Genomic DNA, 23,574 nt, shown 5'->3' on the forward strand with positions numbered 1-23,574 from the left:
TTGAGCAGCTTCTGAGACACGTGTTTTATTCTTCTCAAGCAGATCCCTGTGTTCTTCCACTTTATACCTTGAAGGGAGCCTTTATTGGAGAAGCTGGTCTCCATTTCCGAAGAATGGGAACATTCGCATTAAACACTGCAAGAGACGCCATTGTAATTTCATGAGAATTACCCTTTCCAATGAATGTTAGATTAAGAACCAAGTGGAATCCCTTGAAAGTGGCTGGAAGATAAATTAGAGCTGAGCCGCAGTTAGGTAGAACTAAATTTTATTCCTTCCCTTTAAAATGGTTTTTAATTGATTTGGCATACTTTTTAAGTTAATAATGAATACTGTACCTGGGCCTGCATGATCACTCCTGTGAATTAGATCTATTGCGCTTGAAACAGCTTTCCCTTACAGAGGACAGTGATTTTAATGAAGAGTCTTTGCTTATTGCACCGATGGAAATGTGGTTCATGGCGGTTTCAGACAGTTCTCTAATTAGCAGTCCGGTCTGTTCCCCTGAATGTTTTACCTGAAACAGTATGGAAATGGGGACCGTGAAGGTGCTTTATCATAGTGCCTGGAGTTCTTCCCCACCTTGCAGGAGACCGTGTAATGCATGGAGATCTTGGAGCCGGGAGAGTCCTGCAAAGATGTTGCAAGGCTCAGAGGTCTTTGAAAGGATGGGCATAGGCAACTCTGGTTGAACAAATGTTTTTTTTATGTCAGAATAATGAATTTTACTTTTTTTGGTGGAGGGGCACAGAGGAGGGGGAGGAGGAACATTACATTCCTAAATTAGGAATTTAATGGTGATCAGATTTCAGGTATGTCAGGGAGTCACGTGAGTGGAGTTGCAACAAGTTCATGGCTCTTACATGCCCTTGTCGGGGAGTGGAGTTTCTTGGTGTCTCTCTGGTGGGTCTTTTCGTTCACAGAGCATAGGGTATATGCTGGAGCCATGTAGAGGGGCCGTGATTAAAGCCAACACAGAGATAGGGGCCAAGAAAGAATGAGCCAAAGTCAGAGCTTCCCGAGAGGTGAGATTATAAAGGATGGGGTCTTCCCAGTGACTCACAACATGGAGTGAGTGAAAGAGTGAAGAGAAGTGGAAAAAACACGGAAGGAAAGAAGAAAGGAGAATGATAAAATTCTGAAGCATAGAGTGTCATGAGGGATAGGTCCGGCACATTTCTACTTTATTTTTTATTTTTTAAAAAATCATTTTGTTTTTTTAAATTTATGTCCAAATTAGTTAGCATCTAGTGCAACAATGATTTCAGGAGTAGATTCCTTAATGCCCCTCACCCATATAGCCCCTCCCCCCTCCCACAACCCCTCCAGCCACCCTCTATTCGTTCTCCATATTTAAGTCTCCTCTGTTTTGTCTCCCTCCCTGTTTTTATATTATTTTTGCTTCCCTTCCCTTATGTTCATCTGTTTTGTCTCTTAAAGTCCTCATATGAGTGAAGTCATATGATATTTGTCTTTCTCTGACTAATTTTGCTTAGCATAATACCCTCCAGTTCCATACACGTAGCTGCAAATGGCAAGATTTCATTCTTTTTGATTGCCGAGTAATACTCCATTGTATGTATATACCACCTCTTCTTTATCCATTCATCCATCAATGGACATTTGGGCTCTTTCCATACTTTGGCTATTGTTGATAGCGCTGCTATAAACACGAGGGTGCATGTGTCCCTTCGAAACAGCATCCCTGTATCCCTTGCATAAATACCTAGTAGTGCAATTACTGGGCCATAGAGTAGTTCTATTTTTAATTTTTTGAGGAACCTCCATACTGGTTTCCAGAGTGGCTGCACCAGCTGGCATTCCCACCAGCAATGCAAAAGAGATCCTCTTTCTCTGCATCCTCGCCAACATCTGTTGTGGCCTGAATTGTTAATGTTAGCCATTATTGACAGGTGTGAGGTGGTATCTCATTGTGGTTTTGATTTGTATTTCCCAGATGATGAGTGATGTTGAGCATTTTTTTTTTTTCAACGTTTTTATTTATTTATTTTTGGGACAGAGAGAGACAGAGCATGAACGGGGGAGGGGCAGAGAGAGAGGGAGACACAGAATCGGAAACAGGCTCCAGGCTCCGAGCCATCAGCCCAGAGCCCGACGCGGGGCTCGAACTCACGGACCGCGAGATCGTGACCTGGCTGAAGTCGGACGCTTAACCGACTGAGCCACCCAGGCGCCCCTGATGTTGAGCATTTTTTCACGTGTCGGTTGGCCATCTTTGGAGAAGATATCTTCTTTGGAGAAGTGTCTGTTCATGTCTTTTGCCCATTTCTTCACTGGATTATTTGGTTTTTGGGTGTTGAGTTTGATAAGTTCTTTCTAGATTTTGGATACTAATCCTTTATCTGATATGTCGTTTGCAAATACCTTCTCCCATTCTGTTGGCTGACTTTTAGTTTTGCTGATTGTTTCCTTCACTGTGCAGAAGCTTTTTATTTTGATGAGGTCCCAGTAGTTCACTTTTGCTTTTGTTTCCCTTGCCTCCGGAGACGTGCTGAGTAAGAAGTTGCTGCGGGCAGGATCAAAGAGGTTTTTGCCTGCTTTCTCCTCGAGGATTTTGATGGCTTCCTGTCTTACATTGAGGTCTTTCATCCATTTTGAGTTTATTTTTGTGTCTGGTGTAAGAAAGTGGTCCAGGTTCATTCTTCTGCATGTTGCTGTCCAGTTTTCCCAGCACCATTTGCTGAAGAGACTGTCTTTATTCCATTGGATATTCTTTCCTGCTTTGTCAAAGATTCGCTGGCCATATGTTTGTGGGTCCATTTCTGGGTTCTCTATTCCGTTCCATTGATCTGAGTGTCTGTTTTTGTGCCAACATTTCTACTTTAAGACATTTGGTCATTCCTATTGAGACCATGGTCTGAAAGACTTAGGAGAATGATTGACCTGATTATTAATATTAAATGCTAATTACAAACAGTAGTATGTATGAAGACTATCTTCGAGGTGCTAGATTGAGCACTACAGACAAAGTAATCTAGTTTAGCTGCTATTATCACTCTTTGAGGTAGTACTCCTATGTTTTCCATTGTATGTATATATGTGTGTGTATGTATGTTTATTTATTTATTTACTTACTATTTATTTATTTATTTACTTAAAGTAATCTCTACACTTAACGTGGGGCTGAAACTCACAACCCCAGACCAAGAGTCACACGCTCTTCTGACGGAGCCAGTCAGGTGCCCCTGTTTTCCATTTTAGAGATGAAAAATCTGAGGCACTGAGAAGTTACCATTAGCCAAGTTCGGATGGCCAGAGAGTGATAGGATTGGGATCTCAACCCTGGAAGAAGGACTCCAAACCTCATGCTAATGCTGCCTCTGCAGAGGGAACTGAGCTCCCTGTTTAAAGGTGGAGAAGGAAGTGTGCATTTTCTGAACTCCAGCCACAGGAGTCAGATTTAGGGCTGAACTGAAAAGCTGTCGGCCCCTGTGGTGCTCTTGGAGCTGTGGTCTGCCGCGTGCCGTCTTGTTACCCAACTGTAATTAAAATTATCATACAGTATAATGATTTCTAATACATTTCAGAACAAATCACCATCTTATATCTGACATGTTGTTAATGTTTACTACCATAATTACTAATTTGAAATATAAGGCGGCAATTTTTACTAGTGTTTGGTTATGTATAATTATGTCAAATACAAGACTACAATTTAGGTTGAACTGTATTAGCAGTGATCATACAAAATGACTATACTGTATATTTGACACCCTGCGTTTTTATGTTTCTATAGATTTGTTTTTCTTCCAAACCATAAAGAGTTATTTAAAGACCATCCAAAGGTTATTTATGATGCTTTTTGTTTGAAGAGTTTTAGAATGTGGGAATATGCACACTGAAAATGGAATATAGTGAATCATTGTTTAACAGAGAGGAATGGAAACCACCATATGCCTGAAGTGCCAGACCCTTTCCTGGGCGCGTTGCACGTCTAATTTCCAATCCTTACAATGACTACGCTATTTTCCTCACCAAAAGCAGAGCCCAGAAAATTTAAGATGTTATCTAGATAGTGGATCGTGGAGCTGGAATTCAAGTTCATGGTCTTCCTGGGAGTTTTTATCCTGGGTGGGTACAGAAGAGATCTTTTTCTGGTAGGCTATGGTCAGAATATGCTTTCCTATAAAAGTAGTAGTGTTCTGTATTTAATGAGCTGATGTATGTGTTGGTCCTTCCTTATATATCGTCTCATTAAATAAGTTCGATTAGGTCCATTTTAGAGAAAACTGAAAATCAGAAATTTAAATGTTCGATCCGAGTTTATACAAGTTAGCACAAGAAGAGCTAGGACTTTAAAGGAGGGTTTCTGAATTAAACACTAGTGTTTTCTCAGGAGACGTTGTGACCAGCTTTCTTTGTGGTTACTGCCAGGATACTCTAAAGCTGCTTTTCATTACAACAGACCTTGAAGTTCTTTTTGTGATGATGATGATGATGGAGTGTGACGAGGAAGGCAGCTGACAGTAACCCAGGATTACATGCAAGCTCTTCACATTTATTACATTCATTTAATTATTGCTATGTGGCTAGTTCCCTTTATGGATAACAAAAGATGTGGAGAGGTTCTCAATACGCGGTGATAGAGCCAGGACTTGAATATAGAACCTGACTAATTCCAGAGTTCCCCTTTTGCATGTTTAGCTCCCCACAGAGATAATAATCATATCACTTTTGGGGGTGAATGACCTTCATTGTTATCCTCTCACAAGAAGACCCATTTGCTACCCCTGAATATATTTATTGTTGTGTTTCTACGAATACTCTATTTTATTAACATATTGCAAAAATTTGATGATCAAAATTTCTTCGAATGTCAACATTTCAAGGATCAACAAACAAACAACAAATACAAAAGCCAAAATCTACTGGCTCAATCAGTTGAGCATCTAACTCTTGATTTTGGCTCAGGTCATGATCTCAGGGTCATGGGATGGAGCCCGGCATCAGGCTCCGTGATGAGTGTGGAGACTGCTTAAGGATTCTCTCTCTCTGTCTCCCTCTGCCTCTCCCCTGCTGTCTCTCTCTGTCTCTCTCAAAACAAAACAAAACAAAACAAAGCAAAAAAAAAAAAAAAAAAAAGCCAAAATCCAGAAAGATCATTTCCTGGTTTATAATACATTGTCAAATTATTTCAAGCCAATAAATGTCTTAGATTTTAAAAAGCAATCAAGCTATATTAGAGAGAGAGGAAAATGGAATAGTTATATATCTTAGTTCATCAGTAATATGATTTGGTGATTTTCCACTCAACTGCTCATTCACACACATACTTTTTTTTTTTTTTAGAGACTATAAGCTCCATGAAAGAAGGGACTAAATCTGTTTTGTTCACCATGCCTGATACATATAGTACTTAATAAGGCACTTAAACTGAACTAAACTTAAACTAAAGAGCCAATCCATGAAGTATAAATATTCGTTTGTTTTCTGTTTTTTTTTTAATTTTGTTGGTTAGTACATCATATACATTTTAATCATAATATTTTTAAATCTTGCTTAAAATTAAATTTACAAAGTCATTGACTATTAGTGGACACATTTGCATCCTGGAGCGAGATTTTTGTCTTTGATTCTCTTGAGCTGCATCTTGCTTCTTTGGATTGACACAAAGCTGAAGTAATATAACTTGTAAAACCAACGACTGTTCTCTCTAGGGTTCTATTTGGTATTCTTAGAAACTCTTTAAACAAATCTCTCCCTGCATGTTTTGTCACTCATCAGTGAAGTCTGCACCCAACAGAAGGGCATCTATTATGAGTTTTTTTCCACCAGTGGTGAGAGTATTGCTGGCTGAGTCCTACTGGCAGGATTAACCATCACTGGGCCAGAGACTTCGCACTTGCAAAGCTGCATTAAGAAATGGACAAGGCAGGGTTTGACCACGTGTCATGAATGGGTGAGCAGACTGGATCCTGATTAAACTCCTAGCAGTGACCTTGGCTAGGACCCATAGCCAAGGGTTCTGTCTGACCCATAGGGCATCAAATCAGATCACTCTGAAAACTAACCTACCCTTTCAGCCAAAATGGAATAAAGTATTTTGTCTATGATTGTTTTACTGGACTTCACAGTAAGAGACTCATCTTGCTTGATTAAACAACGTACATGTCCAGACCTGGGACCTTACGTTTCAATAAATAAAAATTACATTTTGTTGTTGTTTTTGGCTTCACGTGTTTCCAACATCACAGAGATGTATGAATAAGTTCATCGTAAAAGGTTCACCATGGAAAAGAGACCTATAAATCCTTTAACCCAATTCCGAAATTGATCCCCTAAGAAAAGTTAAATATCACCGTTGTTTGTAGATTGCTAGATCACCACAAAGATAATTCTTTTATAAATACAGATGGTGCCCTTATGGAAATTTCATGACAGTAAGTAGATGCCAATAGAAAAAAAATGACACATTGATTAGCTAATAAAATGGTGTTCAGTGAAATTACGCTTCTTTGTCTAATTTATGGCTTATTTGAACTTGTGACGCCCTGTTTTCATTTTGGCTTTTAATAAGTGTTCCTTTAAAAACTTTTAAAATGTAAAGTGATATGAATTTGATTGTCTTGAGCATAAAGTGCTAATCCTCGATTAGTAGGGAATCATGGCTATAAAGCTCCCACCTCCTCCCCCTTTCTCACCCCAAGCCATTCTTAAGAATCAATTGCCAGCAGGCTGAAAACACAGCACTAGAGTGACAGTTATAAAAAATGAGCCAATGAATCGGTTATTGGCAAATTATTGATATAAGAATCAATATTCAGGGTTTGGGCAGGCAAGGGGGAGGGGCTGGGGAAAGGCACCTACATTTACTGAGTGCCTAGACCGCAGAAACCATCTCATCTTTACCCCCTCCTGGCACTTTCTCCTTTTATTGTTTCTGAGCTGCATGGTCCCCACGCCTCTCCTCTAACATCAGTTAGAAAAGAGGGCAGAGGAATTTTATCGCGGAATTGGGACACGGAGGGCATTTGAATATTAGCATGACGTTCGCCACTTTCGCTGCTCTGTTTGTTGGTGGGTGCAGTGTTGAGAAACGTTGCCCAACCTCTTGGAACCGGCACGTGAACAGTCCCGTAATCAGTGTAATGTATTCTGTTAAGGGAGTAATCAAGCCATTCAGCTTTGAAGTAAGATCCAATTTTTAAAAAGTGGCTGATGAATGCAGTTTCAGGTATTTAGAAGAGGCTGATGGACCCGGACTACTTGGGTCTTCTGGTTGAACTGGAGAAAAAAATACCTGAGGGAACTGAAGTGGACCGTTCTAAAAATATCTAGGTTGTGGGATGTATTTTTCCTAGCGGGCATAGTATGCAATTTAAGATTTTGAAATTAACCATGTCTGTGTGCTTTTGAATTTAGTGTGGCTGAAAGCTGAGTTGGTTGGAGGTGAGGCCCGATGACGGCTCAAGCTAGGTCTGAGGGGACTAGCCGCTCCCTTCTTTTACACTGTTCTCGCCTCTGATCTTGCAGGATGGGGGTCCTCCTTGCTATTTAAAAGCCTCAGCTTAAACTCTCCTTCTTCAGAGATGCCCTCCCTGAGCATATGTTCCCTTGCCGCCCCTTCCCTTGCTGCCCACAATCCCTCTCTCTCCCTCTTTTCTTTTTGCTTTTCTTCCCAGCACTTACAACCAACCAAAATTCTTACTTAATTGCTGGCTTCCCCTCCTTGGGAAGAATGCAAGCTCCTTGAGAGCATGGACTTGGTGTTATTCATCACAGTGGCTCTAAGACCTGGGCCAGTTCCGGACACTTTGGAGGCACTAATGAAGGATCAATGGACAGAATGAATGCTTGACTCTACAACGGTGGCTCCAAGATTCCTTGGTTCAGAGGGTCTCCCTCCATCCATACCGTTTGCATTACTAAGTGATGCAACAGCACGGCTCCTTCTCCCTGCTCCGGTGGCACCGGCTCTTCAGGGGGCACGCTCAAGGGTTAAAGCCACCTGCTGGGTTCTGTCCTGGGTGGGAGGCTGCTGCTCATTGGGCAGCTCCAGTTTGTTGCCAGCCAGGTTCCCAGCCAGGCCTCAAGCTGGCAGCAGCCATGCAAAATGCTGTGAGTGTCCCTGCTAGTTAAGCTTCCTATTACTTAAGACATCCATTTCAGAAAGAACTCTGGCGTCTATGGTTATGTTCTGTACTTGGTTCGCGGGGCTTTAGCAGTCCAAATCCCATTAATGCCGGAGCCCCTGCACAAAGCCTTTTGTATTGACTTGGGTCAACTTAATCTCTGGGCTTGTGTTCCCCTCCCCCACCTTAGGCTTCTCAACAATTCTCTTGCTTACCCACTCTCTTGCTTTCTCTCTCTTATTCTGTCTCTTTCCCCTCTTCCTTCCTTCCTTCCTTCCTTCCTTCCTTCCTTCCTTCCTCCCTCCCTTCCTTCCTCCTTGCCTCCTCCTTCCCTTCCTTCCTCCCTCCCTTCCTTCCTCCCTGCCTCCTCCTTCCCTTCCTTCCTCCCACCTCCCTCCCTTCCTTCCTCCCTTCTCCCTTTCTTTCTTTCTTTCTTTCTTTCTTTCTTTCTTTCTTTCTTTCTTCTTCTCCCTCTTTCTTATCTCTTGCCCCTCCCTCCTTCTCCCTCCCTTCCTTCCCTATAACATTCTCTCTCTTTCTCTCTTCTTTTGCCTCAGAGAAGGTGGGTGAATCACATGCATTCTCTCTTTCTGCTGTTGAATTGGAAGCCGGTGAGGAATAACCTTGGCCCTACTGGCCTCTTTGTCTGCTGCTTGCACTTCAGATTTATCTGGTGTTCTAACGTTAAGTAAGATCTTCATGAAAAGCCTCATCTATAAAAATCTTCATGTACAAGTAGGCAATTTTTGGACTAATCATGGTGTCTCAACACATCCCTATAGAATATCTTCCTTCCCCTCCCCCGCCCCACCATTGATTTTCTGTTTATGAAAGTGATGCACGCTCACTGTGAGGCACTCGGATGATATAGAAAACCCAGGGTGACTGTAAGCAGTAGGTTTCCCCAGTGTAGCCAGAGGAGGTTTTGGCTTTGAAGAGAATAATTAACAAAAGTCGTTTTAAGAGCCCATTTATTGTGGAAAATAGGGGAATTACCTGTCCAAGGGAATGAGAAGTGTTCAGATGTTGCCGACACTTGCCTCCTGTGCACTGTGGCCCCAGAATAATGGCTTTTTTTATAAGAAGGGAGAAGTTGCTGCGGTCCAATGGATAGGAAATGCTGCTGCCAGGCTCTTGGTTTGCGGAAAATCCGCCCAAGTCTGCCTCTTCAAAGACAGCCAGCGGACCACACCGAAACCAAATACAGTCTATATTCCTTATCTTTGGATTCATTTGTTCTTATCACGAAGGCACGTTTCCCGAAGTCTGTTCCGTTGAACAACTGTCACGTGCGATTTACCGCGTCCAAGGGTTCCGTCGTTCGATAAGGTGGGAAACACATCCCATGGTTCCTGTTTCCTGGAGAGAAGTGATGCACATCAGCGTATTCTTTAGAATAGGAGGGTAGGGAGTATAAAGAGACCTGTGTTAGTTCATTTTATTTGTTGTTGTGTCTGAAACTTATTTGATTGAGGCCTTTTTTTTTTTTTTTTTTTTTTTTTTTTTTTAAGTAACATCTGCTTATATTCCCCAGAACCCTTGGGCCACAAAAACAGAAAAGAAATAAGCAGAAGCCGTTATTGTATCGTTACTCTAGACACATAGTCTGTTCGGAGCTGTTGCCTTTGTGATGTCCTTTTTCCTTCTGGATGAGACGAGTGAAGCAATTGATTCAGCTGTCTGATTAGCGTCAGACACTGTGCTGGGCACTTTCCTTACATTACTGCCTTTGTACCCCACAGTAGCCTGTGGGCCTCATTTTGCAAGGGTAAAGAGAGGATGTAACTTGCTTCTAGCCACTCGGCGAGGCGAGCACTGGAGCTGAGCCAGGTCCGTGGTTGGCCAAGCCAGGCCGCGATGCTCCATGCTTCCAACATTCCTGCCCTTCAACAAATCAGACGCGGATTCCACCACACCCTGCCCATTTTGGGGGCCCCTTATGGCATTCATTAGTGGCCCTTTCAAAGAAACTGCTGTTGGCAGTGTGGCACCACACACAGACCCCCTCCCCCCCCACCCCTTGGTGAAAATTTCACGGCCTTCAGGTGCAAATGACTGGAATCCAGTGTGTGGTATTCGTGCATCAACATCCACACCCATCTCTCTCTATCCATCTATAGGCCCGTGTCTCCAGAATCCATTCCAGGGCCTGAAGCGCCGCAGAAGCTTGGTGACAAATGTTTATTGACATGACATGGGGCAATAAATGCCGCGTGCAGTGTGGGTTTGTGTCTCTACCCTCCCTGGCCTCCCGTGCTTTATTTTTCTCCATAGCATTTATCACCGCTGGACATATATATTTATTTGTTTATTTGCTTACTGGGTGTCTCCCCGTGTTTGGATGTGAACTCCTCGGGGGCGGGGAGGGAGAAGGAATGTTCTTGAGGTCATTGATTTACTACTGTAAACCTCCAGTAGGTGCCCAGTAAATATTTGGTGAAAGAACAAATGGTCAAATACAAATTTTCACCATTGCTTCCGCTCTCCCCAAACTCTTGCGATCGCTTTCTTTATTCATCTCCTTCTCTCTCAGGAGTAGTTAAAACCTACTTAGGGCTGTAAATAAAGGAAGTCTACATTCTTAACTATTGCAGTGCAGCAGATATTGAAGGCGTCCGGGTTAATGGGCACGGGGCTGTTTACAAGACAGAAACAGCCCCAGAGTCTAGTGTCCAGGAAGGCGTAGAGTCACAGGGACGGGATGAAAAGGCGCCGCTCTGTGCCCCTTGCTGTCGCCGCACAAAGCTCTTTGGTGATACGGTAGCGGAGGCCCGGCCAAGATGGAGAGCGCCACTGGGGGGCGTTGTGCCAAAAAGTTTTCATAGGGACCAAAGGTAGAGATCGCAGCTGGTTGGGCGACCACAGCCCAGAAGCACTTTAATCTCCACGGCTGCCCCTTGGGGTGGCGAGGGAGCCCCGGGGCCAGGGACGCAATGATTAAGATGTGTGTGTGCAGGAGAGGCTCTTGGGGGCTCGTGTCTCCCAGCTTCGGGGCTAGTGCTGGAAACGCAGAGATGAAGTTAGGGATTCTGAAGTAATGGGTCTGTTGATAGCTTCCCTTTAATGTGGATTCTGTTGCATAAAATCTTTGTCAAACAGGCATTTAACACACACAGCCGGGTGGTGGCAGATTGGGTATCAGTGGCCCGTTGTACTCAGGGAATAAACCAAAGCTTTAAATAGGGCCATGCTTTCATGATGGATTTGTGCTGAGGGTGGGGAGGTGAAGGGGAAAAAAAAAACAACAAAAAACCCAACCTGGATTGTTAAGGAAAAAGGGACCCTTTAATAGCCCAAAATGGCAGAGTGGAAGGAGAAAGGGACAGACCAGAGCATGAATGAAGTAGAATAGCCAGAAAAATAGTATCAATATGAATGGTGTTTATCCAATTAAATGCACGTAACTAATGTTAAAGTACTTGAAAAAAGACTTGCCTTGGAACAAATTTATTTTCTTAAGCCCCACAGAATAAAGCAAATTATATAGTAAGCTGTGATTAATTATATCCTAAGGGAAAAAAAAAACAAAAAGAAGGGAATAAACCAGGTGTTCTGCCTGTGTGGGTCCCAGTGTCCGCAGGTAAGGGAAGGTGTCCTGAGAGAGACCACATGACCCAGGAGAAGGACTGGGAGGGGACCAGGAGGGGAGGATTCAGAGGAGTGCATAGATCTGGGGAGGTCAAGGCTCTGAAGGTGGAGTCATCTGCTTTTGAGGCTGAGGGAGAAGGAGAGCCAGGGCCGGGAAGTAGGAACGTGGTCCAAGGGGAGGTAAAGATAGATTTGCTTAGCATTGGCATTTGAGACGCGTTTAGTGACCAGAGATGAAGGCAGGAAAATGGAAGGCAGGAAGAGTAACAATGGAAATATTCCCTATTACTCGGAGACTTCCTCAGTGGGGCGGAAAAGAAAAGGGGAGGGGTGCTGATTTCTGGGGTGATATCAGAAACATGTTGGGAAACTGACAAGGAGGCAAGCCTAGAGCTCGTCGGGGTGGGAATGTCCGTATCTTTCCGTGTACAAGGGATGTATGAACCTGTGTGCGCCCAAGGAAGGGCAAAAGTTATTGGGGAAGCGTCAAGGTGGAAATTCATAGCTCTTATTTTTGTGGCCTCTGGCTACAAGAGCTAACAGGTGAAGATAGTCTGGAGACCCAAAGTGGGAAAAAATGACATTTTAACATTTTTGTCAGGTAAGCAATTTAAAAATAAACTTGAATTCAATATATACCATTAATGCTAGGGGTTGTGTCATAACGATGCAAAAATGCCTTCTTTTCGATAGTGGTTAAAAGAAAAAAAGTGTGTTGTTGGGTGCTAGGAACCATATATGGAAGAGGCATACGTGGCTGTGCCAGCAACTCACAAAGCTACTGAACACGTACCATGAGTCTGCCCTCCAGAATTAACACCATAACCTGTGTCAGGGACTCACTATTATCCTAATATCTGCTTTTGGATTCTGTCCAGTCCCATTAGCGGTTCCCATGTTGATTGCTCTGTTACTCGTGAATGTTAATTGCTTCTAAATCTCTTCGGATGTTCAGATGCTTGGGGAAAAAAAAATTCTGACTGGCGAAGGGGCGAGTTTTATTAATGTGCGAGTAAACAAGAAATCTGTTTAGAGACCTCAGTGAAGTGTCTGTGACTCAAGATGTCATAAACAGCTGAGGTGGCATCTTTCTTTGCATGTCTGTCGTATATTGGTGGTGTGATAGTGGGGGAGGGAGGCGGGGAAACAGGTTTTCAGTGATATCTGTGGTGTTTGTCCCAAATCAGCGTGCTCATAGATACAGTTAGATAATAACATCCTTCCCTCCGGGATTCCTGCTTACTTAGTATGAAATGGCCTTGCTACCTTTCAGATAAGCTTATACGTAGAAAGTGCTAGTAAATCGGAAGATGTAAAAACGTGAATATGATTTGGTCTGTCGCCTATGTGTTGATCTCCATCGTTTCTGAACCAGAAGGAAGCTTGGAAATCAGCTTCTGAAGCTTCCTTATTTTACTGCTGGGCAAGCAAGGCCCAGGGGGATGAAGAGGTCAGGGCCCCAGAGCAGCTCACAGGGGCACTGGCCAGAGAGCGAGGTTACCCGACCCTTGGCCCGGTGCTTGAGCAATCAAGAGAAGGGAAAATGATAAAAGCTCGTGGTTACTATATTTCCCAGAAACATTTCACTGAATGTTGGCGGGGTTTTGCTTTGTTTTGTTTTTTCCTTTGGATGAAAAAAAAAAAAATCTATTATGATCCAGTATCGAAATTCATCGATCAGTAATTATTTCAGTATCCCAGTGAAAGAAGATCCAAGAGAAGGGCACAGCCCATGGCTGAGCCTTGCCAGTCACTTGTTCAACCAATATTTACGGAGTGCCTTGACCCTGGAATTTAGTAGTGAACAAAAAAAGCCCTGCTGTTATGGAGTTTCTATCCTGGTTGGGGATGGGGTGGGGCATCGAAAGACAAACAAAGAGATGAAACATTTACTGTAAGGTGGTGATGAGCCTCACCAAGAAAGAGAGAATGGTAAGGGGTTGGAGTTACACGAGTGGCAGGTATGTTAAACAGGCGCAGGAGGAGAGATCATGGATGTATCTGCCGTGGGATGGTCCCAGGTGAAGAGAATAATTGTAAGGGCAGAGGTCCTGTGGTGGGGACATGCTTGGGTATTTGAGGACGAACGAAGAGGTCAGCGTGGCTGAAGGGGTGAAGATCGTGAGACATCATGACCCTCAAATCATGGGCTTTGGGAAGATTCTGGGTCAAACGTTTGAAGATACATCTTTTAGCATTTGTGTCATCCCAAATAGTAGGGCTCATAAAAAGAACCCAGACTCATCTTTTTTGAGAATATTCCCCGAAGGAGCCATCCTTCTGGGATTGGTGTCTATGACTCACCAAGAGTGTCCAGAAACCGTCAGATCTTTCTGGAGACTTTTAGAACAGAGGGATTGTCACTGTACTAACATCATTACACCACAAAAGTGTAAGTTTCTTGATGGTAGGACCCATGTCGTACACATTTTTGTGTCCTCCAAGAAACCACATGCAGTGCTAAACTTGTACATAGTAAGAACGCTGTAAATATTGATTATTTGTTCAGTGGAATAAATGGCCGGAGAGTGGTAGAAAGGATGGGCTGTCCTAGAAAGGGTTGTTAAAAATACACCCTTCTAAAAATGCCGTTAGCAGGATTACTTCTGAAGCATTCTGACTTCCTTGGAATCATTTTTAAAGACAAGTCCATATGCTGACATGTGAACATAAGTATATAACAAACTGAACAGTAGTAACATTATTTTCAGGCCAAATTTTAGTTGGATGCTTGTATTTTGTCAATCTAAAATTTTAAACTATGTTTTAAACGATGGGAAGTTTTTCTAACCTTTTCTGTGGTATTAAAGGGATCTTGGTGTCTGGGCTCATAAGACCAAGGGGTTACATTCAGCACTGTTTTCTGTGGGCAAAATGCATTTAATACATTGATATTATGGTGGAAATTACGTGGGAAAGATCAGTCCCCAAGGGAAAGATGGGCGGTAAAGTTGCACTGGGATGGGGAAGGAGAAAATCGTAATTCTTGCCCTGTGTTACTGAATTCTGTCGTTATAATGGACCAATAATGTATTCGCCTATTGCATTTCAATATCCCCATCTTCATAGTGGGGGGTAACACAAACTTACCCTCTGCCTTTCAGGTTTTTTGCGAAAATCAGTGAACTAATATTGGTAAAATTGGAGCCCCATGGATGAAGGGTACTTTGTAAGTATAACACATTATTGTCATGTTATGTTCTATTACTCCAAAGTGCAAATACCAGATGTCTGCTCTTGCCGTATTAGGAAATTAGCAACACCAAGTTTCACACCCAAAGATTGATAATCTGACTTCCTTTGAGGAACTTAATGTTTCTGAACTCTCTAATGTTTTGTCAATATGTTGGATATAGAAAAGCCTGACTCGCCTCCCCAAACTATGGGGAGAATATTCCAGACACTTTGGAAGAATACATGTCTGCAAACGATGTGAACATGTTGATATAAACCCTGGATATGAATGCAAGGTGTCTTTGTTTCTCTTTCCCTACCTCTCTCCTTTTTTTCTCTTCTTCTCTTCTCTTCTCTTCTCTTCTCTTCTCTTCTCTTCTCTTCTCTTCTCTTCTCTTCTCCTCTTCTCTTTCTTCTTCTTCTTCTTAATTTTTTTGATTTGTATTCAACTCTTGGTTTTGAGCAGTGTGTGTATCAAAGAAATGATTGGTTTCGGGGAAAGACCGAATGTTTCAATGGGGTGAGCAATGTTTTGTTAATGATGAAACTAAGTTAGACATCCCTTAGGCACGTTGCTAAGTATGGTGTTTCCAGAATTGAGATAAAGGAAGGAGGTCAACTAGCAAGGTGAGTTAAGTGTGAATCACCTCTTCTGGTCCACGTTACAGCCCAGGTGACTTGAGAGTGGCCTCCTATCCGTGGAATGGCCGAGGGTTGCAAGCTACAAAGCCAAAGAGCAGGCAGAAAGGGTACTAGACGGAAGCAACTGCTTCATCTGATTTTCCCCACTGAATGGTACATCTTTTTATTTTGCTAGGTCAGCCAATGCCCTGGTGTTGTGTGAGTGAGTAGACTGGTCAGTGACACACCCAGTGCTTAACCCATGGTGTGTGTGTGTGTATATATAAATATATATATATATATATATATATATATATATATATATGGAATAGCTGTCACCCCTTAAAAACTCCTAGCATAAAAAGTTTAAAAAGGGTTGTGACTGCTTATTGAAGCCTGTTTTATTGAGATTCATGGGGTTGTAAGATCTTATGTCTGGATGGGTCCCTACACATCTCATCTAGTGCCTTTTCCTGGCCAGTTCTAAGGATTCCATCTGGTGGGTGCCCCAGAACCTCTAGGGACAGACTGACTACCTCAAGAGGCAACTCTTTTCAGTTACGGGATTCTTTCTTGAGTTGAACTCAAACCTACCCTCATGTATCTTCCACCCTTGGGTCCTAATTTTACTCTCACTATCCACAAAGAATGACTTTCTCCTCCAAAGTGATACCCTCTCAAGTATTTAGTGGCACTATCGGGTCCCCCTGAACGTGGCCTCTTTGTCAGTTGCCATTCCCTCAACAACTGGACCTTCTGTGTTATGACTTCCAAATCTTCTACCCCTCTGGAAAGACTCTCATTTGTCTATATGTTTCTTAACAAGCAGCACTGAGAATCTACCTTCTTCAGGCCCCATTCTGCATCCCAGAGTCAAGAGATCTAATCAAAGGTCCAGAAGAGAATGACCTCGAGGAAATCGTCTGGAATCACGTGCGCCCATGGATTGGTTTGAGTAATGAGACAGCAAAGCCCACATCCCTCTGTGAGGTGCAGATGATTGACAGGGAGAAAGTTGCTTTGGTTAATAATACAATCCACTTGCCTCCTGGAGACACAGCAATAGCCTACTAATTCGTTGGAAGTGAATTAAGGTTGTTTACCGATGTTTTAAAGTAACTGTCAGAGTGAAAAAAAAAAGTTCGCACTAGATGAGCCCACTCACCTACTTCAGAGTTGCTGTTTATTTTAAGCTGAGTGCATAAATAATATATTGAGATACGAAGGGTGATTTCAAGCATTAGAACAGGAAGCACCCTGTTTACTAACTGTCATTGGGCTGAAGAGAATTTAAACAGCTCTGAACCTTTTTGTCTGTGAATGCAAGGCATGAAATTAACTTACATTTCGTAGTTAGCACAAATCGTGATTAAGGCAGTCTTGTTGATGTGTCTTCTGCCGATCTGGGTCTTTTTTTGTGTGCAAAATAAGCCTTGGCAACAGAATGCTTCCCGTATCTTTTTTGAGAGAATACCCCCTTCCCCGTGCACATCCCCCCTCCCCCGAAATAAGTCTGGGTCACTGAATCAGTTTGTTCTGGATATAAAGACAAACAGTGGGAGAATAGTAGACTGGGTTCCAGGGGTTCTAGTCCTGACCTCCAGCAGCCCTGTCTGAATCTCGTTTTCTTCACCTGTAGAATGGGGATAGTAACATCTGCTCCCACTATTTCATAGGAAGACGGAGACCTTAATGAGGTCATTGTTGTCAAATGGCTTTGAAAGGGATCAGGTGTATGTGGGTGAGACAAAACGATAACAGTTACTGCTTTTGGTGACTTCCATGTATTAACTCATTTCATCCCCTCCATAACCCTATGGGGTAGGTCTTATTATTATCCCAGTTTTACCGCTACAAAAACTGACGCCCGGGGAAATGAAGGGATTCCCTCCATCATCTTACAGCCGAAAAGTAGCAAATTGGGATTCCAACACCAGGCTAGAATCTATGGGTCTAGAGTTTGTGTTCTAAACTATCACTTATTTGGGAGAATAGGTTTTCCTACCTATGACTGTGCCTCTTGGTCATGCTCAAGTAAATGAAACATCATTCCTAACAGCCTGGACCAAATTTAGCCTGAGAAAATGCAGGTATGGCTTCCCCATGAGTGATTATCAGCCAGGAGGAGTCCCATTGGGTAGGGATGTAGCACACTGTATGGGTTAATTCTGTTTTATGTGTAAAGAGCCTGGTGATTCTTAGACGAACAGCCCTAAGTGAAAAGACCTATTACTTGTAATGCTTTCAGAAACAAGAAATTTGATTCACTTTTTGCTCCTATAAACTTGAAAGTGTGATAGCCTATTTTGGAGTATAGGGAGGGTGTTAGAAAATGAATAGAAAATGTATGGAATGTTTAATTTTGCATGATTACATTTCACATTTGCCGAGGTGACTGTGGCAAAGAGAAGTGCGCGAGAATATCACAGCATACCTATTTTAGATGTTTGGATGAAATCCTCTGACTTTTGCGGTCTGATACATGAATCCTTTGGGACAAGTCCCTATTAAGCAAATGAACAAGACTGTATTTGTGCTCGCATCACTGAAAATATGTGACTTGTATGAGTGCTTTTTTATTTATATTTACATTATATTTATTTGAATTTCAAAAGAGGAAAGAGCCCGAAGTGACTAATGAGAACAAAAGGGGACGTGAATCTGTAGACATTTTCCCCTGAAATATGCTCGGTCGGTAGTGGGGTCCTGCTTCAAAGTTGGAGTGGCAAAGGTGGGGTGTGATTTGCGTTGGATTTCTGAACGAAGCGGTTCAGAAATAGGACCATTTCCATAATCCCAGAAAAAATGGACAGACTCATGAGAAGTAATCAGCCAGGGGGAAGAATAAATTCTGCACTTTTCAACTGCAAATATCTCGGCAACTGCTGCTATGCCCTAGCACTTGTTACTACAATAAGATAATTGCATAATTAAATACACTATGGAATTTCAATAATTGGAAACTTTGTTTTCTCATCAATGTGCAAGTTGCTGATGTTGGAAAGCATTGCAGTGTTTTAGGGAGGCCGAGATCATTCTTTCCCATCACGTCCCCTGCAGCCTTCTGCTGCTTCTCTGGCGGTTCTGAGACACTTCCCTTTTGGGTTATTTTTAGTTGGTTATATTTAGACAAGGTGAAATTAAGCAGGAAGTCCCCCAAAGTCTGACTTGCCTGCCCAGGTGGTGGGAGTCGAGGCTCATTTCGCTGAAAGTGTCCCTGGTGCCCTCTAGATCTTTCTAGGTAATAATGGGTGAAGAGCAGGCTGAGTGCCCTTTGGAGCTGGGGAGCAGCTCTTTGGGTCATAATTTTTAGATAGCTTAGTGGAATTGCTGAGATGGGAGACTCCAGAGCTGGGCTCCTGGATCAGACCCTGGCATGGCCTCTTGCAAGCTGTGTGACCCTAGGAAAGATACTTAATCTCTCCCGTTTGCTTATCTGCAAAAGGAGGATCAGCCTTGGTGCAGGGCTTTACTGAGTTAGCATCTAGAGGAGCCTAGAAAATGGCAGGTTGTAAGCAGCCAGTGAATGGTAGCTGGCTGAGAAAACAAAGCTGGATAATACCCATTCCCCGTCCTAGAAGAGTTGGGGCAATAGACGGGTAAATGCTGCGGCTGCTGCTGATAAAAATAATAGTATTAAGGCAACGTCTGGCAGACAGTAAGAGAGTTTAGCAGGGACTGGTCTGGCATCAGAGAGTCCCTGGCACCTAACGCACAGATGAATACATGAATGACACACATTTGGTTGAAGACGATTTCGTGAGAGTCAGAAGGGTTACTGGCCGCAGTGTGGGTTCCCAGCTGAGTCGTCCCTTAGCATCCGGCTGGGACTCAGTACACGTTTGGAGGAAAAATGAGCGAATGCAGGCGTGGATAAAATTGACTGTAACTTTTGCTCTGTAGGACTGCTACCATCAGTTTGAGAAAGCAGGTGAAAATATTGGACACCCACACAGGGTGAAACAAGGAAGACACGGAGGGTGTGGAATTTAAGGAGCCGCTTGCTCTCAGAGTTATGCCAGAGCCGAGGGGGGCTCACTCTCGGGGTACTTCCTTTAGCCCTTGCACCTCAGAGGCCCTATTTTCCTTACCCTAGTCCAGGCCTATTGAATGTATTGGTTTTTTGTGTATGACTGTGATTTATTTGTGCAGGCTTTTTTTTTTTTCATTTTTGTGGTGTATTTATTTATTTACTTATTAAATAGAATTTATTGTCAAATTGGTTTCCATACAATACCCAGTGCTCATCCCAGCAGGTGCCCTCCTCAATGCCCATCACCCATTTCCGCTCCCCCCCCCCCATTAATCCTCAGTTTTTTCTCAGGATTTAAGAGTCTCTTATAGTTTGCCTCCCTCCCTCTCTGTAACTTTTCCCCCCTCCCCTTATTTGTGCATGCTTTTGAACATTCTCCCTCAATTTTATTTTGAAAACTTCTCAGAGCTGCAAAATTGTGATGAGACTACTAAAGGAATATTCTGCACGCTTTTTTTTTACTTATCATTAATTAATTAATTATCAGGTGTTCAGTCACATTGATTATCTTTCTCTATAGACATGGCTTTGAACTTTGTCCTAAGTTACCAGAGAAATCACATGCCCTCTCTCCCACCTCTAGTGCACATATGTTAAATTTGCTTCCTAAATTCTGCCTCTCAAAATTATAAGTATCAGAGGAAAAAGCCAAACAGAGCAGCAAGAGAACTTGGCTGAAATTTTCTTTTTCAGGTTTAAAAACTAGTGCTTGAAATTTATTTTTAGACTATTAATATACTAACATATTTGGAACATGGCCAAAAGAAGATACCTAAAATTTTAAAGGTTAGAAAGTTTTTCTGGATGCTCTGACATTCTCATTCACAGGAGAGATCTTTTTTTTTTTTAATTTTTTAATTTTTTTATTTTTGGGACAGAGAGAGACAGAGCATGAACGGGGGAGGGGCAGAGAGAGAGGGAGACACAGAATCGGAAACGGGCTCCAGGCTCCGAGCCGTCAGCCCAGAGCCCGACGCGGGGCTCGAACTCACGGACCGCGAGATCGTGACCTGGCCGAAGTCGGACGCTTAACCGACGGCGCCACCCAGGCGTCCCGAGAGATCTTTTTTAAAAAAGGAAAATTCCCTCGACCATTATTTTTCCGAGAGTCTTCCAAAAGTAGATGGTAGTCCGATTACTAATACAACGAGGCCATCCTTTTCCATGTTAAGCATATTCACTATAAAGGATGACTTCGCAAATATAATATAGGAATTATTTATAAATCTGGTGATATCCTCTCAAATAAAATGGAATACACGCTTGACTTTGGACAACACTGACAAATTCTCATGAAAAAAAAAAATCCTTGTCTGATAATCTTGAATATTTATAAGAGATAAGGTGTCTGTCTCTGAAATTGTGGCTAGGTCTACCAGAAGGTTGCCTTATTTCAGTGGTTTTGGAAATGCTTTCTGTGAAGCCTAGGGAATCTGGAGAGGGGCCTCAGGGCCACCATTGGTGGTGGTGATGATGGTTGGTGGTGAGAAGGGAGAACTGGGATTGGAATCCAGGCCGCTCGCTCATGTTCCATTGGGATAGCTCTGAGATTATGTACTTTTTATTGGCATCTGCCTAAACATCAGTTTTCAGGAAAGTGTTCTGAAGCTGAAAAGAAACCAGATGGCTTGGAAACCATACGATGGGTGGCTAAAAGATAAAACAGGCAAAATTCATGCAGCAATGTTGGTTGACAGTGATAAATGATAGCTGTCAACGTGCAGGGTGGGAGAGGTCAGGAAAACCCTGAAATGCAGACACAAGAACTTAAAACACAGTCAGTGTCTAGAAGTTTTAAGCAGGGTCAAATGCCCAACCATTGCCTAAGGCGGTCATTCTGAAACTTGAGTGAGTCCTGGTCCTTAACCCAGAGAATCTGATGCAGTAGCTCCAGAGAGGGGCTCAGGCGTCTGATTTGTTAACAGTCATCCCGTACCATGCAGAGAAAAATTGCCCTAAAGTTACGTTTATGTCAAAGAACGTTATAATATTCGGCGTTGATAAAGCTGACTGGAATTGCAGAGAAAATGTTAAACTTGGCTCGCTGTAACGTAACCCTTTTTCAAATTTAGGGAAATTTTAGAATGACTTCCTCCCCCAATGCTTAAAATAGAAAAGATAACTCTGAATCATAGAGGAGGAAAGACAAAATGGGTAAGTCATTATATTATAAAGTGGTTACTAAGTCCAGTGGGGGAGGTCCCTCAGTGGGAGAGGAAAGAAAGCCTGTGTCCGGCTGGATGCTGAGATGGGCGCCTGGGAGAGTGACTGTGGTGGCGGGGCCCCGTGGCTCAGGGGGATACGCACAGGCTGGGAGGTGGGTGGACCCGGCTTTGAATCCTAACTCTCTTACCTACTGGTTGTAGGATCTTAGGAGAATTACCTAATCTCTCCAAGTCTGGGTCTTCCTCAGAGAGCAGGTATACAAGATTAAATTAGACAATTGTACTCAGAGTATTGAGCACAGGGCCTGCAGAATAATAGATACTAAAGAAGTGGTTATAATTGCTAGTATATCCATTTAAGGTGGACCTTCAGACAGGTCGGCTTTCACGAGGGCAGGAATGAGAGTGTGTGCCTATTGGTTTTGATTGCGGTTGTCGGATGGGGCCAGGAGGGGAGAAATAGAGCCTTCCAAAGAAGAGGAACCGTATAAACCCATCTTGAGGTAACAGAGGGTGTATGCTTTCGTGCCTTCGGTGTTCCCCAGAGAGTTGTTTGTGTAGAAGGTTCTAGATGGCACAAATATTTTCCCAGTAGTAACTAATTTAATCGTCACGTTAACTCTATGAAGCAGGTGCTGTCCTTTAACAGGCCATGAACCTGGCGCACAGAGAGGTTCAGTAACTTGTCCAAGATCATACAGCTGTCAGTGGCAGAGCCTGGGTTTAAACACAGGCAGCATGATGATTTACGTTCGTATGTATTAGGAAGATACAAGTAGCACCATAAAAACCATGCTGTTACAGATATTTTTTGCCTGGAACGATAGTAAACTTTTGAAAAGTACCTTGATTTGGAGGAGTCACATAGAAGGAATAATAGTAGGGTCAGCATCTAACATGATGACAGTCCTGTAGGTGGTCTCCGGGTGATTTTGGCCTGGGAAATTCTGGGGCAAGGAGAGATGGAGCCACCGTGGGGGACTCTTGTGTCCCCATCATTGCTATGTAAAATGCAGTAAAGCCCTTAAGCACTAGGGAAGAAACAGGTAGGCTTTCCTCAGGGTGGGGAGCCACGGGAAGGGAAGGCTTTGTAGCCTGCCAAGTTCACTCCCATTTCCTGCAGTTCCTTTGAGGAGGGGAAAACTGCAACCACCACCCCCGCCCCCACCCCGCCCCGCCCGCCCCTCCCCCGGCCCCCCCTTGCTGCTGAATGTCTATGGAGGGACCAGACTGAGCTCTTGGCTAATTTGGAATCTTTCAGTTTCTCTTCCCTTTCCCTGTCTTCTGTCCTTCCTCTGCCTTCTTTTCTTCTTCTCTCCTCTGCCACCTCTTCCCCTTCTCCTTCCTCTTCTTTTTTTTTTTTTTTTTTTTAATGTTTATTTATTTTTGAGACAGAGAGAGACAGAGCATGAACGGGGGAGGGTCAGAGAGAGGGAGACACAGAATCTGAAGCAGGCTCCAGGCTCCGAGCTGTCAGCCCAGAGCCCGATGTGGGGCTCGAACTCACGGAATGTGAGATCATGACCTGAGCCGAGGTCGGATGCTCAACCCACTGAGCCACCCAGGCGCCCCGCCCTTCTCCTTCTTTTTATTGTGAATGAAGACAGATTCCAAAGAGGCCATGCCCCAAGGATGCAAATGCCCAATGCAATTCAATAGGAGAGAGTTTAATACTCTACCTGGCCTTTTAATTTATCTTCAGCTTTCCAGAATGGCATCTGCCCCCTGTATCTCTCCTTTGGATGTGGTTGGAAAAATCTAAAAGCCCAGATAATCCTAAACCAATCCATGCTTAGGCTTTTATGTGTGCAGCAGATTTACCTTTCTAACAACCTGTTTGAAGCTCATATTAAAGTGAGTTTGCATTCCCTGGGCAAGCAAAGAGTTAGTCTATAAGTTG

At 43.2% G+C, this 23,574-nt stretch overlaps 1 protein-coding gene across 1 annotated transcript in view; it reads left to right on the forward strand.

Moving 5' to 3' along the window:
• The window catches only part of PPARGC1A (PPARG coactivator 1 alpha), a 645,787-nt gene that overhangs the window by 172,104 nt on the left and 450,109 nt on the right, over positions 1 to 23,574 (forward strand). Inside the window, exon 2 of the mRNA XM_058722956.1 lies at positions 14,786 to 14,850. Coding sequence (XP_058578939.1) covers positions 14,833 to 14,850 — 18 coding nt within the window. The 5' untranslated portion in view covers positions 14,786 to 14,832. The remainder of the gene's footprint in view (positions 1 to 14,785; positions 14,851 to 23,574) is intronic.

Source organism: Neofelis nebulosa, chromosome 3 (assembly GCF_028018385.1).
Source record: "Neofelis nebulosa isolate mNeoNeb1 chromosome 3, mNeoNeb1.pri, whole genome shotgun sequence".
Taxonomy (NCBI): domain Eukaryota; kingdom Metazoa; phylum Chordata; class Mammalia; order Carnivora; family Felidae; genus Neofelis; species Neofelis nebulosa.